General features: G+C 41.8%; 1 protein-coding gene across 2 annotated transcripts in view; it reads left to right on the top strand.

Annotated features, from left to right (window-relative positions):
* Window positions 1-13,687, top strand: part of lrch3 (leucine-rich repeats and calponin homology (CH) domain containing 3) — a gene marked incomplete at its 5' end in the record, with an annotated part of 34,858 nt that extends 21,171 nt beyond the window's left edge. For both annotated transcript variants that reach the window (XM_083985194.1, XM_083985193.1), the window contains 6 exons: window positions 3,345-3,375; window positions 3,454-3,567; window positions 3,667-3,767; window positions 3,877-4,014; window positions 4,190-4,267; window positions 8,995-13,687. In XM_083985194.1, the coding sequence (XP_083841320.1) occupies window positions 3,345-3,375; window positions 3,454-3,567; window positions 3,667-3,767; window positions 3,877-4,014; window positions 4,190-4,267; window positions 8,995-9,147 (615 nt within the window). In that variant the 3' untranslated portion in view covers window positions 9,148-13,687. The remainder of the gene's footprint in view (window positions 1-3,344; window positions 3,376-3,453; window positions 3,568-3,666; window positions 3,768-3,876; window positions 4,015-4,189; window positions 4,268-8,994) is intronic.
* Between the last annotated feature and the right edge of the window lie 399 nt (window positions 13,688-14,086).

Raw genomic sequence — 14,086 nt, 5'->3', positions numbered from 1 at the left:
CTGTCTGAATCTGTCTGAATCTGAATCTGTCTGAATCTGTCTGAATCTGTTTGTCTGAATCTGTCACTGTCTGTCTCTGTCTGAATCTGAATCTATCTGAATTTGTCTGAATCTGTCTCTGTCTGAATCTGAATCTGTCTGAATCTGTCTGAATCTGAATCTGTCTGAATCTGTCTGAATCTGTCTCTGTCTGAATCTGAATCTGTCTGAATCTGTCTCTGTCTGAATCTGTCTGAATCTGAATCTGTCTGAATCTGTCTGAATCTGTCTCTGTCTGAATCTGTCTGAATCTGAATCTGTCTGAATCTGAATCTGTCTGAATCTGTCTGAATCTGAATCTGTCTGAATCTGTCTGAATCTGAATCTGTCTGAATCTGTCTGAATCTGAATCTGTTTGTCTGAATCTGTCTGAATCTGTCTCTGTCTGAATCTGAATCTGTCACTGTCTGAATCTGTCTCTGTCTGAATCTGAATCTGTCTGAATCTGAATCTGTCTGAATCTGTTTGTCTGAATCTGTCTGAATCTGTCTGAATCTGTCTCTGTCTGAATCTGTCTCTGTCTGAATCTGTTTGTCTGAATCTGTCTCTGTCTGAATCTGTCTGTCTGAATCTGAATCTGTCTGAATCTGTCTCTGTCTGAATCTGAATCTGTCTGAATCTGAATCTGTCTGAATCTGAATCTGTCTGAATCTGAATCTGTCTGAATCTGTCTGAATCTGAATCTGTTTGTCTGAATCTGTCTGAATCTGTCTGAATCTGAATCTGTTTGTCTGAATCTGTCTGAATCTGTCTCTGTCTGAATCTGAATCTGTCTGAATCTGAATCTGTCTGAATCTGTCTCTGTCTGAATCTGAATCTGTCTGAATCTGAATCTGTCTGAATCTGTTTGTCTGAATCTGTCTGAATCTGTCTGAATCTGTTTGTCTGAATCTGTCTCTGTCTGAATCTGTCTCTGTCTGAATCTGTTTGTCTGAATCTGTCTCTGTCTGAATCTGTCTGTCTGAATCTGAATCTGTCTGAATCTGTCTCTGTCTGAATCTGAATCTGTCTGAATCTGAATCTGTCTGAATCTGAATCTGTCTGAATCTGAATCTGTCTGAATCTGTCTGAATCTGAATCTGTTTGTCTGAATCTGTCTGAATCTGTCTGAATCTGAATCTGTCTGAATCTGAATCTGTCTGAATCTGTCTGAATCTGAATCTGTTTGTCTGAATCTGTCTGAATCTGTCTGAATCTGAATCTGTTTGTCTGAATCTGTCTGAATCTGTCTCTGTCTGAATCTGTCTGAATCTGAATCTGTCTGTCTCTGTCTGAATCTGAATCTGTCTGAATCTGTTTGTCTGAATCTGTCTGAATCTGTCTCTGTCTGAATCTGAATCTGTCTGAATCTGAATCTGTCTGAATCTGTCTGTCTGAATCTGAATCTGTCTGAATCTGTCTCTGTCTGAATCTGAATCTGTCTGAATCTGAATCAGTCTGAATCTGTCTCTGTCTGAATCTGTCTCTGTCTCTGTCTGAATCTGTCTGAATCTGAATCTGTCTGAATCTGTTTGTCTGAATCTGTCTCTGTCTGAATCTGTCTCTGTCTGAATCTGTCTGAATCTGTCTCTGTCTGAATCTGAATCTGTCTGAATCTGTCTGAATCTGTCTGAATCTGAATCTGTCTGAATCTGTCTGAATCTGTCTCTGTCTGTCTGTCTGAATCTGTCTCTGTCTGTGTGTTTATTTTGTAGGGTTTGAATGAACAGGATCACTCACAGATGAGTTTCTGTGGTAGAATCGAACCTGTTGTGCAGTTGGTTGTGTTAGTTTGTGTGTGTTAGACGTCGTGTGCCGTCAACTGAACAGAGAAATGGAGTCAGAAGTGACTCTGTGTTAAAACATGTTTATACTGAAACTTGCTGTAACATTAACTTAAGTCTTTATTGTAAATTAACTGAATCTTTTTCTCTCTCCTTCATCTTCACTCCTTTGATTTTGTACCTTCCGTGCCATCATCTATAATTTTCCTCTATGATTTCTTGCATTGGTTCCTTTGGTTGTGTTCTCCTCCCGTCTTCACTTTTTCTTTAGTTTGTTTTTCTTCTTCTTCTTCTCTCCCTCTGTCCTGATTTTGCCCTTCTGCCCATCTCAGTGTGTTCTGGTGTTTGAGATCGACTTTAACACAAATACTATAAAGAGACGACCTGGTTCACACAGACAGGTGACCTCTGAGCCCAGCTCTCTCTGTGTGTGGTTGTGGTTAAAACAGTCGTCAGATGTAACTGTGTGAACCTCTGTTTCTCATGTCAGAAACATGAGGTCAGAGCCTGAGAGTCACTGACGTACAAACTCTTTAATCTGGATCAGATCAAGTGACTTCCTGATCTGTTAAAAAGATGCAGATTGAACTATTCAACTATTAGATTAGATACAACATCAATGAGAAACACAACAACCAGAATATGATGCATTATCACAGTTTTTGTCTTTTCCTACATTGAGATTCATTTTTGTTCTTAAAACTACAAATAAAGTACAAATAAATCTTCTCCTATGTTATAAAAATATACAGACCAGAGGACTGACCTCTGTGTATTGGTTCACACAGGTTTTGTGTTGGCACTTGTATCAGAGAAGTGTCTCTTATTAAAGCAATAATGCAGGTAAAATCTGGCAACTTTTAGAAAGATTTCATGAATAAAACCTAAAGTAGATGTATTTTATTTTCTGGGTTTCTCTATGTTAATATATTTCTCCACCGTATAAACTCACTAAGGGATCAGTGAGGCTTAGACGAGGTCAGAAACATTTTAATCTTTTTCAGACCAAACTGATCTTCAGACCTGAACCCTCTGAGTTCTTGTTTTCATTTGTGTTTAAGTTTAAACCTTCATCTTTTTATTTCTGCCACTTTCCTCCTTCTCTCCCTCCCCCCCTACTGTTGTGTCTGTCAGTCTGTGGCTGGAGTGTCTGTAGACGGCTGTCGCTCTCATGCTTCTGATAGCTCCGCCTCCTGTCTGCTGCAGGTACTGCACCTTGCATGCTGCTGCTGCTCTTTCCATTTCAGTGTGTACTGGTCAAACTGGGGAGCAGCTTCATTTCTGTTTGGTTTGAAGAATCAGTCTGGATTTATTTTTTCTGCTTCTCTTTTGAGCTCAAACCCCTAGTTCGACCGCAAACAGAGAATCATTCAATTAAACACATGCAACACCTTCAGTTCTGACAATTAAGTGTGACCTTAAACTATTTTGAGTTTTAATCCAGGACTCTCAACTCAGTGTGTCTCATTTCATCTGGCTGAAGGACCACCTGTCTCTCAGGTGTGTTCAGGTGTCTAACTGTCCTGTGTTGTGTCTCTGCAGGGAGAGGACAGAGCAGCTCTGTCCCCCACAGGTAATCAGGCAGAAATATGAGCTTCACATTTAGATTCTGTTCTTTTACTTTGACTGATTCAGTTTTTTTTTCTTCCAGCCAATCAGTCGCCCTCTTACCCCAGCTCAGCGGGTGGGACCTCCTGTCGGACGGCCAGCCTGAGACCAGAGAGCTTCCTGTTTCGGGCCGGCCAGAAAGAAGAGAAGAGGAAAGGTCAGCAGGCCCCGTCTCCGCTGTCAGATCGGTTGGTTACAATCCTTCACGTGTGGGTCGGTGGAGTCTAACTCCTGCTGTTCTCTCTGTGACCTCCAGGTGACGCTGCTGCTGCTGCTGCTCCACAGAAACAGGAGGAGGCTCCTGCTGCTCCTCCTCTGGTTGGAGAAGACGCTGAGCTGGTGGAGCAGCTCAGGAAGGTGAGGGTTGAACTTCTTCATCCTGCGTCACACTGAGCTAAGCTGCTGCTGCTGCCTTCAACACACAACCTCTGATGACACTACTTCACCTCTGTCTCTGTTGATCCAGAACATTGAGGCACGACTTAAAGTGTCGTTGCCTAGCGACCTGGGAGCAGCTCTGACGGATGGGGTAGTTCTGTGTCACCTGGCCAATCACGTGAGACCACGGTCCGTCCCCAGTATCCACGTCCCCTCTCCTGCTGTGGTGAGAACACATCTATATATGCAGATTGTTTATCGCTTTGCTGCTGTTACAATCTGAATATTACTCATCATCATAATAATAATAATAATAACAATAATAGTAAAAACAATAATAATGTTAATGAAGTCAATGACAACATTAAGGCCCTGGCTAATCCTCTCTCTGTGACCCGCAGCCTAAACTCACCATGGCCAAATGTCGACGAAATGTAGAGAATTTCTTGGAGGCGTGTCGCAGGATTGGAGTCCCACAGGTAACACACGCACACGCACACGCACACACACACACACAGTGACAGGTGTATGAACTAACAGAAAAGTTCTCTGGACTACATTCACATGTACCAAGACATATGTAAGACAACGTGACTCTTTCCTCCTGTGACCCGTCCTGAAAAATGTTAAAAATCGGATGTTGGTAATTTTTATGAGGCGCAAGCAGAGGTGCTGACATACATAAATGTAAAATGTTTAATAGTATAGTAGGGGAATCATCATGGAACTAAAACCAAGCAAAGAACTAAGTTTGGTTGAACCTGCACATTTTGCTTTCGGTAATGTTGTGTAGTGTATTGGCTGTGACATCAATTTCTGCTGCTACCCCTCAACTAACAGCTTTCTTTCTTCTCTTTCATCTTCCCGCCTTTCATTAATCCTTTTTTTTTTATTATTCTGCCCATCTCACTCTTTTGTTTGTTCTGTCTCATTTTTTTAAATTATGCACCACGTCCATCTCATCTTGGCACAAACACCCTCAGGACAATCTTTGTTCAGTGGGGGAGGTCCTGGATGGAAAAGGGGGAGGTGTTTATGGGACAGTTGGTGTGTTGCTCTCCATGGCACCACCTCTGACCAGCCCCTCCCCTCGGGTCCAGTTGGCTGGCTTCGCCCTCTTCTACCTGTCCGTCATGTCGGTGCTGTGTGCCATCTACGTACACCTGGCACCACATGTCTGAGACGCAACCTGAGCACAAAACGTTCACATAACACAGTTCGTATGTACAATAATGTGTCCCAACAGATACATGTTGCGTCTCCTCTCATCCCAGAGGCTACTTCACTTCTAAGTGACGAGTGCCAGGCATTTACTTCTGCGGCCATTCACATCTTGGGAGTTGAGGAGTTGCTGATAAACACCGCAACCCTTTGCGCTTCAAGCCAAGTAAAACTCTGAGGCCGAGGCTTGTCCACCCTGAGGACCTGGATGTAAGCAGAAGGAGGACTAAGACACAATTTATCACAGTATTCACTGGGTCAACAAATCGTATCTGGCCTCAATTACTCTCAAGGCGTAGATGGCCCCATAAGAAGTAAATATGTGGCTGAAGAAGCCTTTTGGATGTGACCGTAAACATGTTCAAGAACATCAAGCAAGTCCTGTTACCTTCATATAGCACTTAGAAATGTCATATCCTGGGTGACTTAGTACCTTCACAGACATTCCCAAAATATCCTTCCCAGACAAGTCTCAGAGCACTGAAATAATGCAGTGAGATATGATAAGATATGATTCAGGGCACAGCATTCAAAGGACTAGTTGGACATTTTGAGGTGACCTTGTTTAGCACAAAACCTGGATGCATGGATAAAGCACTAGCTTTGCACTGTCTATCACCCATCTGTTCTTTGACACTTACCCAGTATTGTGGTCACAGTGGGATATATGAAGTCGCCCCGACATCAGCCCTCAGGTCTCACTGGAGAACTTGGCTTCTCCACGTCAGATGATGCTATTGATATAATCCCTCCCTCATGGTCTGGGACTCGCCTCAGGAGGAATCCAAGGATCATCCTGGTTTAAATGCCCAAACCATCTCTACTGGCTCATTTCTACTTGAAGGATCAGCATTCCTACTCCAGTTTCCTTTCAGTTATATGCACCCAACATCCAGGCTCAAAGAGTGAGTTCAGTCATCCTATGACAAAAGGGATCTGTCTGCAATCTCATTCACGACTATTGGGGATTGGACATTCATCAGTCTCAAATTTCTGCCATTTGTCCAGGTCCAGGTAAAAGAGCTAGTAGGCTGAGAAAGGTCATTCTCCCCAGCAAAGTCCTATTCTTGCATCTTTGAAGGATTCAAAGACCTTCCCTTGACCCAAATGGATAGATGGCCAATGTGGATTCTTGTGGTCTTTTACCAATTGGACATCCCAACACATTACCAAACTAGATGAGTTATGTAACTGCTTCAGGGTGTTTTAGGTCTATCCTGGGATCTCCCTGAAGTTGTATATACCAGGAAAACTTCCATAGTGAGGCCTTCAAGCAGCTCATCCCAGTTGTATAATCCTGAAGAAAAAAAACCTAGACCCTTGGAGACCAGTGACATCCTCTTGAGGATCGCCTTCTCTGACTTCATGTTCAGCTCTCTTAGCCTGTCAGTATTAAGATCCAGCTTATTCCTGAGTAAGATCCTGAGGTATTTGAACTTTTTGATCTCCCGTTCACATCAAACCTGCTACTTTGATTGATGAATCAATCAACAAAATGTTAGACCCGGCATAATGTTCATATAGAAAGTGTTTGTTTACTTCCATAGACCGCTCTCCGTTATGTTGCCCCCACACCAAACCTCTCGATTCATAGGAAACACTGCATAGACAGGAAAAATTGGTCATTCACTACCATATTTCATACCTGTACAGAGACAAAAACACAGGTGAAAAGTCACTTGATTGATGCATGAATCATGAATTAGACAGAGATCATGAGCCTGATGACTTCAGAAAACGATAAAAGGTTCGCAACTTGAGTTTGACTTTAATAGAACCGATTCATGACCTAAGCCTTTGGGACTTGGAAAGACTACCCATGGTCCCCCAACCTGCACAATCTTCCTGTTTTTAATCACAACATACTTTGAATCAGTCTCACAGCAGCCAGTAGAGTTGCAGAAAATGAGATGAAATTTATTTGTCAGTGGAGACAGATAAATAATCACTTCCCTTCAGCTCAAAGCACAACTTGGACTCTGGAGAGCCAGAAAAGTGATAAAGAATTTCCTTAATTTCATATTTTAATGGACATCAAAAACAGGAATTGTAGAATAGTATGCCATTTTTGTAAACATTTCACAAATGTTGAGCGATTAATAGTTGATTGAATCATTTGTTTTTACAATTTCCATTTTGAATGCATATCAAATCATGAAAGTTAAGAAATTCATTATTACATTTCCTGTGGTATCACTGGTCCTCCGTATTGAATTGAGACCTGGACCTTGTTAACTCTGACTTGACTTGGGATGTATTCAGGACTTTTTCACTCTGATGTGGCATTTGGTCTTGACTTGGCCTTAAGTTGGGACTTGCAGGTCTTGACTCAGAACTTGATGTTGAAAATGTTGCTGCTAAATTTGCCATACGTCTGTTATCTCCTCGTGGGTCTGAGATTCTTTTCAGCCATAAAGAATCACGTAATCCCTCAGGTGATGTTATATTTGACAATCCCCCAAAGATGGAGGTCTACCTTGAAGCTTGTTACCCGTCTGTTAAAGCTCCGCCCCCCTGTGCCTTATGTTTGGTTGCCTGTCCAACTGTTTGAGAGCCTTTTGAGACCCCCGTCGTCAGAAACCTGTCATACCCTGTATGAATGTATGCAGAAGGAGAAGAGACTTTGTGCACCAAAAGTGTGTTTGAACACGCGTTAGTTTATTGTGGGGATAAAAGCTGAATCCTAAGCGTAGGAGCCTTTCGGTGTTGGCAGGTCAGTGACACTCCTAAGCCTTCATGCCACCACTGGAACTTAGCAAGTTATAACACCATTATTGTTGGCTCTACTTTTGTTTCCACTGGTCTCTACTCACTTTTGAGATAAATGCCTGGGACAAACACAACAACACAAAACCTTTACTTTCACTGTGACATCTGCACAGAGAGGGGATAACTGAAGAACAGTAGAGGAGACTTGCTTAACAAGCAAACCTGTCCAGGAGAATTTTGAAACATCGAACAAGATGGTAAAAGAAAAGAATAAAATACAAACTGAAACTGACTCAACGCCAACCCTAGCAATAACAGACCCTTATACTCCTTTGGTGTTAATGTGGATCTCACATCCAACCCAACCTCTTCCATTGTTGTCCGTCCTATCACTGAGATACAGACATTGTCATTTATTGTCTGTTTGGTGGGGGATTTCTGAAATGGTTTGTAAAACACAGTGGAAGCACAAGCAGAGCCTTGTAGTTCAGAAACGAGTCTGAGTACAACTGGAAGTGGACTCATCTTCCTCTCAGATGACCCAAACCCTCAAACCAGTAACCATGTGATCAGCTGTAATTCAGCCATGAACTTCATCAAGTTCCAGCTTCAATCTTGTTGAAAGTGAAAACCACATGGGGTTGGAAATGGAAGAAGAAGATTAAATACTTGACCTTTGTCTCTTTTTTTTTTTATAAGAGGTGATGTCGGAGTTTTTTTTAAGTGGCCTGATGTTGGAGAAATCTTTTCCCTCTGAACTCTGTTAATAAAATGAGCTAAAGCATCGTGACTCATCTGTGTCTCTTTACCTCTCAGCTTTCAAGTTAACATTAAGTTTTTATAGCTCTCATCTTATTTTTTTTTCACAGCAGTTTCATGGCCAGACGGGTAGTTTTCACAATATTACTTTCCATCCCTGACCACTTAGAGTTAGCATAAACTAATTAACACCATTCGCCTAAAACTCTAGGAGCAGGTTTAACTTTGTCAGTGTCACTTTTTACAACTAGTGACATGATGAGAAATGTTTACAGATGACGGCTTCAGGTTTTTTTGTGTGTAAACTGAACTATCATCTTTTCTTTCCCCCTTCAGTTCTCACTCATGTGTTATTTTAAGTTGTTGCTCCTTGTTCACCATTTCTCCTACCATGGTTACTGTTATTTTATCCATTGATTTTGATTTACCATCTGTTGATTCCCCCTTTCTTTTTTATTTTCTGTTTGTCTCCCACACCCCCACCCCTTCGTTTGTCCTCGTGTGTGTGTCTCTGTAGAGTCAGTTGTGTCTTCCCCTTCACATCCTGGAAGAGCGAGGGCTCCCCCAAGTGGCCGGGACCGTCAGCTGTCTGCTCAACCTGGCCCCGCCACGACACCCCATCACCACGACAACCACCACAACGTCATCATCAACCACATCTGGACCCTAAGTCACCAATGTAGACAACGCTAACACCACTGCCACCACCACCATCACCATCGTCATCGTCACCATCGCCACACACGCACTCAATCAGCCTCTGGGAAGCCACAACCAGATAGAAACCTCCAGAGCAGCAGGTCGGTGTCTGATGGAGACATGAGCAGAGCTGAACATCAGTAACACAGCCACAGTGACACTAGTATATAGTATAGTATCTCTGAATGAGCAGTCGTAGCAGAGTAACGTGACGGTGCGCTTATATCAGGGCACAGCTGAGTTGACGGCCACTCAGTACAAACAGTACAGTGACACCACAAAGAATGAAGGAGCAGCTGTGGCCGGAGAAACGTGAGAATATCTTTTTAATGTGCAGCAGCTGTTCTGAATGGTAACAAGATTATATCAGCAGCTGAGTAATTTGCCTCGGTGCTATTTATTAAATATTCTCAATTTTCTGGATTAAACACCTTTCCTTCTTCTGCATACACTTTAGGACGAGTTATTAAATATATATTTTAACTTTAACGATTTTTTTTAAACATACCAAGACTTAACAGGAATTATTAATTAATTCTAACTGTAGACTTTCATGGGTCTGGCTGCTTTTCAGCCAGTTGAAACACACACCAAACGCCGGTGTGGAGGTTGATGCCTTCTTGTGTTTTTTGCAGTCTTTATCTGACATCATTGACATTTAATTTTATTTAATTTATGTATTTATAATTGTTCTGAACATGTTGAGACACAAACTTAACAACCAAAAGTGTAATATCCACACAAAAAATCGAATTAACAAACATTTCCTAAGTAACTAACGCGAGTGAGCCCATCACACTGATGTAGCTAATTGCAACTATGGCTAGTGTAGTTATGCATTTGTTAGTTTAAAAATGACACTAATGTAGGTTGCTGCTAACAATAGTTGGTATGGAGGTGATGCTAACACAGCTAATTAATATTTATCTACAATTGAGAACATTAGCAAACATCAATATGCTCACTAGCTCAGCGATAACATTGATTAAAACTTTAAAAGAAGAGTCTCCGCAGCACTGCTACTAATAAGAGTCAAAATAAAACGGTAGCTAACAGTAGTTGGTTTTGGAGGTTAAGCCAAAACGGCTTGCTGAAAACATAGCTAAGATTTATTAACGTTATTATTTGAAGCTGAAGATTATGAACCTGACAGCTGATGGTTGTTTACAGTGCTAATGCTAGTGAATGCTAATGATAGCCAACAAACTTGAAATTTATGTTGTTTGAAATTGATCACTTCCAGTGTTGATCCATCTTATCAAGCTATTCAGGTCTGTCTGTAGTCAACATGGATAACGTTGATCTAGAGATTATAGCTGAAGTGAAACATAATGAACAGGTTGGTTGGACATGCTAGTTTTAGTTGGCTGTTTGCTGATATTAAACTGCTTCAGAGAAGTTTGACTCTAATTTAGCTCATTGCTAACATGTTGCTGTCACCAGTTGAACCTTCAGCTCTGTTTCTAGTCTCCATCAGATCCAAACTCGCACACAGTTTAACTGTTTCTTTCAAAGAGGCACAATCTGGTTCTGGTCCCAAGTTGATTAGATGGACACTGGACCCTGAGCTCTGACTTGGAGGCTCGTCGGTGTCTTAAAACCAACAACAGACGGACGTCTTTGACTGATGCTTTGCACCCTGTCTTTAATATTTTACTGTTTTTTTTAAGTTTTTTTTTTTTTTTTACCTTTCTGAGCTCTGATGGAGGTTTGTAATTTCAGGTTGGGCAGATGTTAGCAGCTGTTTGAGACTCTGTCACCGTCTGATCGACCTTTCATATCTGATTAGGACCAAATTGTTCCAGTAACACACACACATTCATTAGCTCAGACAGTACACTACATGACCAAAAGTATGTGGACAGCCCTGTCCCTGTATTCTTTAGTGATGATAATATATTTTTATTTTTTTAGCACTTTTCAGATGTTACAGGAAAATAAACTCCTGGTAAACTGTAAGGGAAGTGGAATAGATACTGAAACAGCACAACAAAGATCAGGAACAAATAATGTAGTAGGATTTTAATGGATGGTTTAACAAATATTCATGCACGTACACGTGCATGCCTCGGTCCACATGTGCTTTAGTTTATTGATCCTGATAGAAGCTGCAGTGTCCACCTCCCATTTGAACTGACTTTTGAAGTTTGATAAGCTGTTTTTAGTCTGAGGTTTGTAATTTAAAGATTTTTACCTTCAATTGAATCCTGACCCTTAACATTAAAGTAGCTCTATGCAAGTTAGGCCAAGTTAGCATTCTCTGCTCTTTACTTCCCAGTCTCTGTGGGAGCTTCAGCCTCAATGTTTACAATACAAGAGGTGATGATTTGTCCTCTGAGCAGTGTGAGGACGGACTGGACGCAGCAGTGAGTTGCTGTCAGAACGTGATGAGCCAGGCTGGTTGGCACGCTAAACAAGATTTAACACTGGCATTGGTTTGTAGCTATGTAGCAATAATAGAAATATTGCATATTGCTCCATTAAGATATTTGACAAATATCAGCTGGTCCTTTCAGAATAAAAGCAGGGAGTGTTATTAGCTACTTAAAAGGTTTAATACTAACTACAGACTATGACACGTCCTCTTGTGGGGGCAATGTTGTGGTGTTTTGTTTTTTTTCTAAGCTATAATGTGGTTTAACACAGATTGATTGTGCAATGACAGCACATGATATTACAGTACTGCCATTATTATCTGGTAAATGCTCATTTACCTGTTAGTGGTTTCTTGTTGTTATCGTGAATATGATGGTTCTCCCTGAACAGTGCACTCAGTTTATCAGTGGTCCTGACGTGATTGGACAAGGTCGATCAGGTGGTGACGCCGTCTCTTCACCTTCTCATGTTTGTGTTGCATGCTGGGACATTTTTCTTGTTGAACAGGTGACCTGGATTCTCCTGAGCTGACACTAAACACTGAATGGACAGTCTGCAGTCCCACTCTGACTCTTATCTTTATCACATGTATGTGTACAAATATATCCTGTAAATAGACACATCTATATTTTTTCTCAGACAGATGCAGCGGCTCAGAGGACGAAAAAAAAAAAAAAAAAAAAGTTCTTTACAAAAAGCAGACGGTGGCATCTCTGTCCTGTCTGCAGTCAAAGTTTGACCTGTGACCACACCCACCAGTGATGTCACAGCATCCTGGCGTGCACCTGTGCGTTAGTGCAGCCAGGTGAGAGGTGAAGCCGGTGGAGGAGAGGGTTCACAGGAGCCGTTCAGTTGCTCCGCTGACGGATCAACGCTGGTGTTGAAGCACTAATCCACCACATAAACACTGGGAGTTTGTCTCCTCCCTTCGCAGCCGTGGAGTTGACCACGTCTCACCTGCAGCTGTCCGTCATGTGTCCGATGTTTCTGTTCTGCTGAAAGCAAAAAGGTCAAAAGTCAGTGAATGCAGCTGTAAGAGTTAAAAGAAAAATAATTATGCTGTTTATCCCCTAACGGATCATGTTTGCACACATTTTCTGGTTTTAGATCATTTTCTGTTCATTATTTTGTCCATTTGTTGACTTCTCTCAGAAGCTGTGTGTTTACAGGTTTTATTTTTTCAGACGTGTGTTCAGATGAGCATGGCCTCACATTAGTACCGGGATCTGTCGGCGTCTGAGCCACCTGTTTATTCCTTTGTCAAACAGTTTGAACTCCACTGACAGGACGGAGGAGACAATGACATAACAGTTTCATTTCTTCTTTTAGTTTTTAATTTCCATTGTTTTCATAGAGCTCGGGCTGCATTCAGGTGATGTGGGGAATCAGGGTTTTTGTCTGTCAGTTCAATGTCCAGCTGATCCTAAAGAACAGATACTGAAGTTTTTCCACAAAAGAAATCAACACAAAACTAAAGTTTCAATCTGCTGCAGGAAACTTTTTGGTTGGAGTTTGGTCGGATAGAAACGTCCAGACCAGAGCCTCGGATTGTTCCAGCTTCACCTGAATGCAGCAACAGACCTTCAGTGTCGGCCTGAAACACTGGGATCTGTCGGTGCCCGATCCCTCCTGGAAACCCGGTTTGTTCCACACGTGCAGAACAATGGTAACCCTGAGGGGCAGCTTCAGGACCACAGAGAGACGATTCTGCCCTGAACGCTTGGTCCCGCCCCCAACAATGCTCCACCAATCAGAGGCTGCAGGTTAGAGACAGTCAGAGACTCATCAGAGATCTGAATCACAGCAAGCGCCGAGGAAAAAGGATGATGAGTGTTTAGGGTCCGTAAAAGTTCCTGTGAGTCTGAACTCTGGGCCACAGTCCCCCGAGAAGGCGCCGTGATGGACGGGTGAACCGGGCCAGAGGGTTCAGACGTGGTGTCCAGTTTGCACAGTGTAATGTTTTTCTTGGTGTTTTCTCCTGTGGCGGTGACGAGTCGTGACAGGTCATGTGCTTTTAAAGGACATTCCACCGTTTTTAAAGGAGGACAAATAGAGACTGTTTCACAGGTTTAAGTTTTACATTTTTTTTCACGCTGACAAACTGTATAAAAGATTTGAACACAGCTGTATGAAGAGTTAAGTTTAAGTACATTAAATAAATATTTTAATTTGACTCTCTTCACTGGTGTCGGTGCTACAGGTCCAGTCAGGGCTGAAATCTTCGATCTGACACTGCAGGGAAAAGTCTGATTTGTCTGTTACAGAAACATCCTCAATCTTCTACATATTCAATATTTCACAAAAACAGCTGGAATCATTAAATACAATATGGAGAACCAACAGTGAACATTAATATACTCAACATGTTTTTATAGCTGCTCACGGTCTGTTATAAACCAGGTGTTACATCTTTATACTGAATATAGACGATAAGCCAATAACTTGTTTGTTATTCACTGTGTGTGGACTGTGAGGAAAACGTGTCATCAGAAACCTTTTTCAGAAGACGAGGGGAACCAGGATGAACCATTAAC

The sequence above is a fragment of the Trachurus trachurus genome, assembly GCF_905171665.1.
Source record: "Trachurus trachurus genome assembly, chromosome: 13".
Taxonomy (NCBI): Eukaryota; Metazoa; Chordata; class Actinopteri; order Carangiformes; family Carangidae; genus Trachurus; species Trachurus trachurus.
The sequence above is the reverse complement of the archived record's forward strand: the minus strand, read 5'-3'. Positions and strand labels throughout refer to the sequence as shown.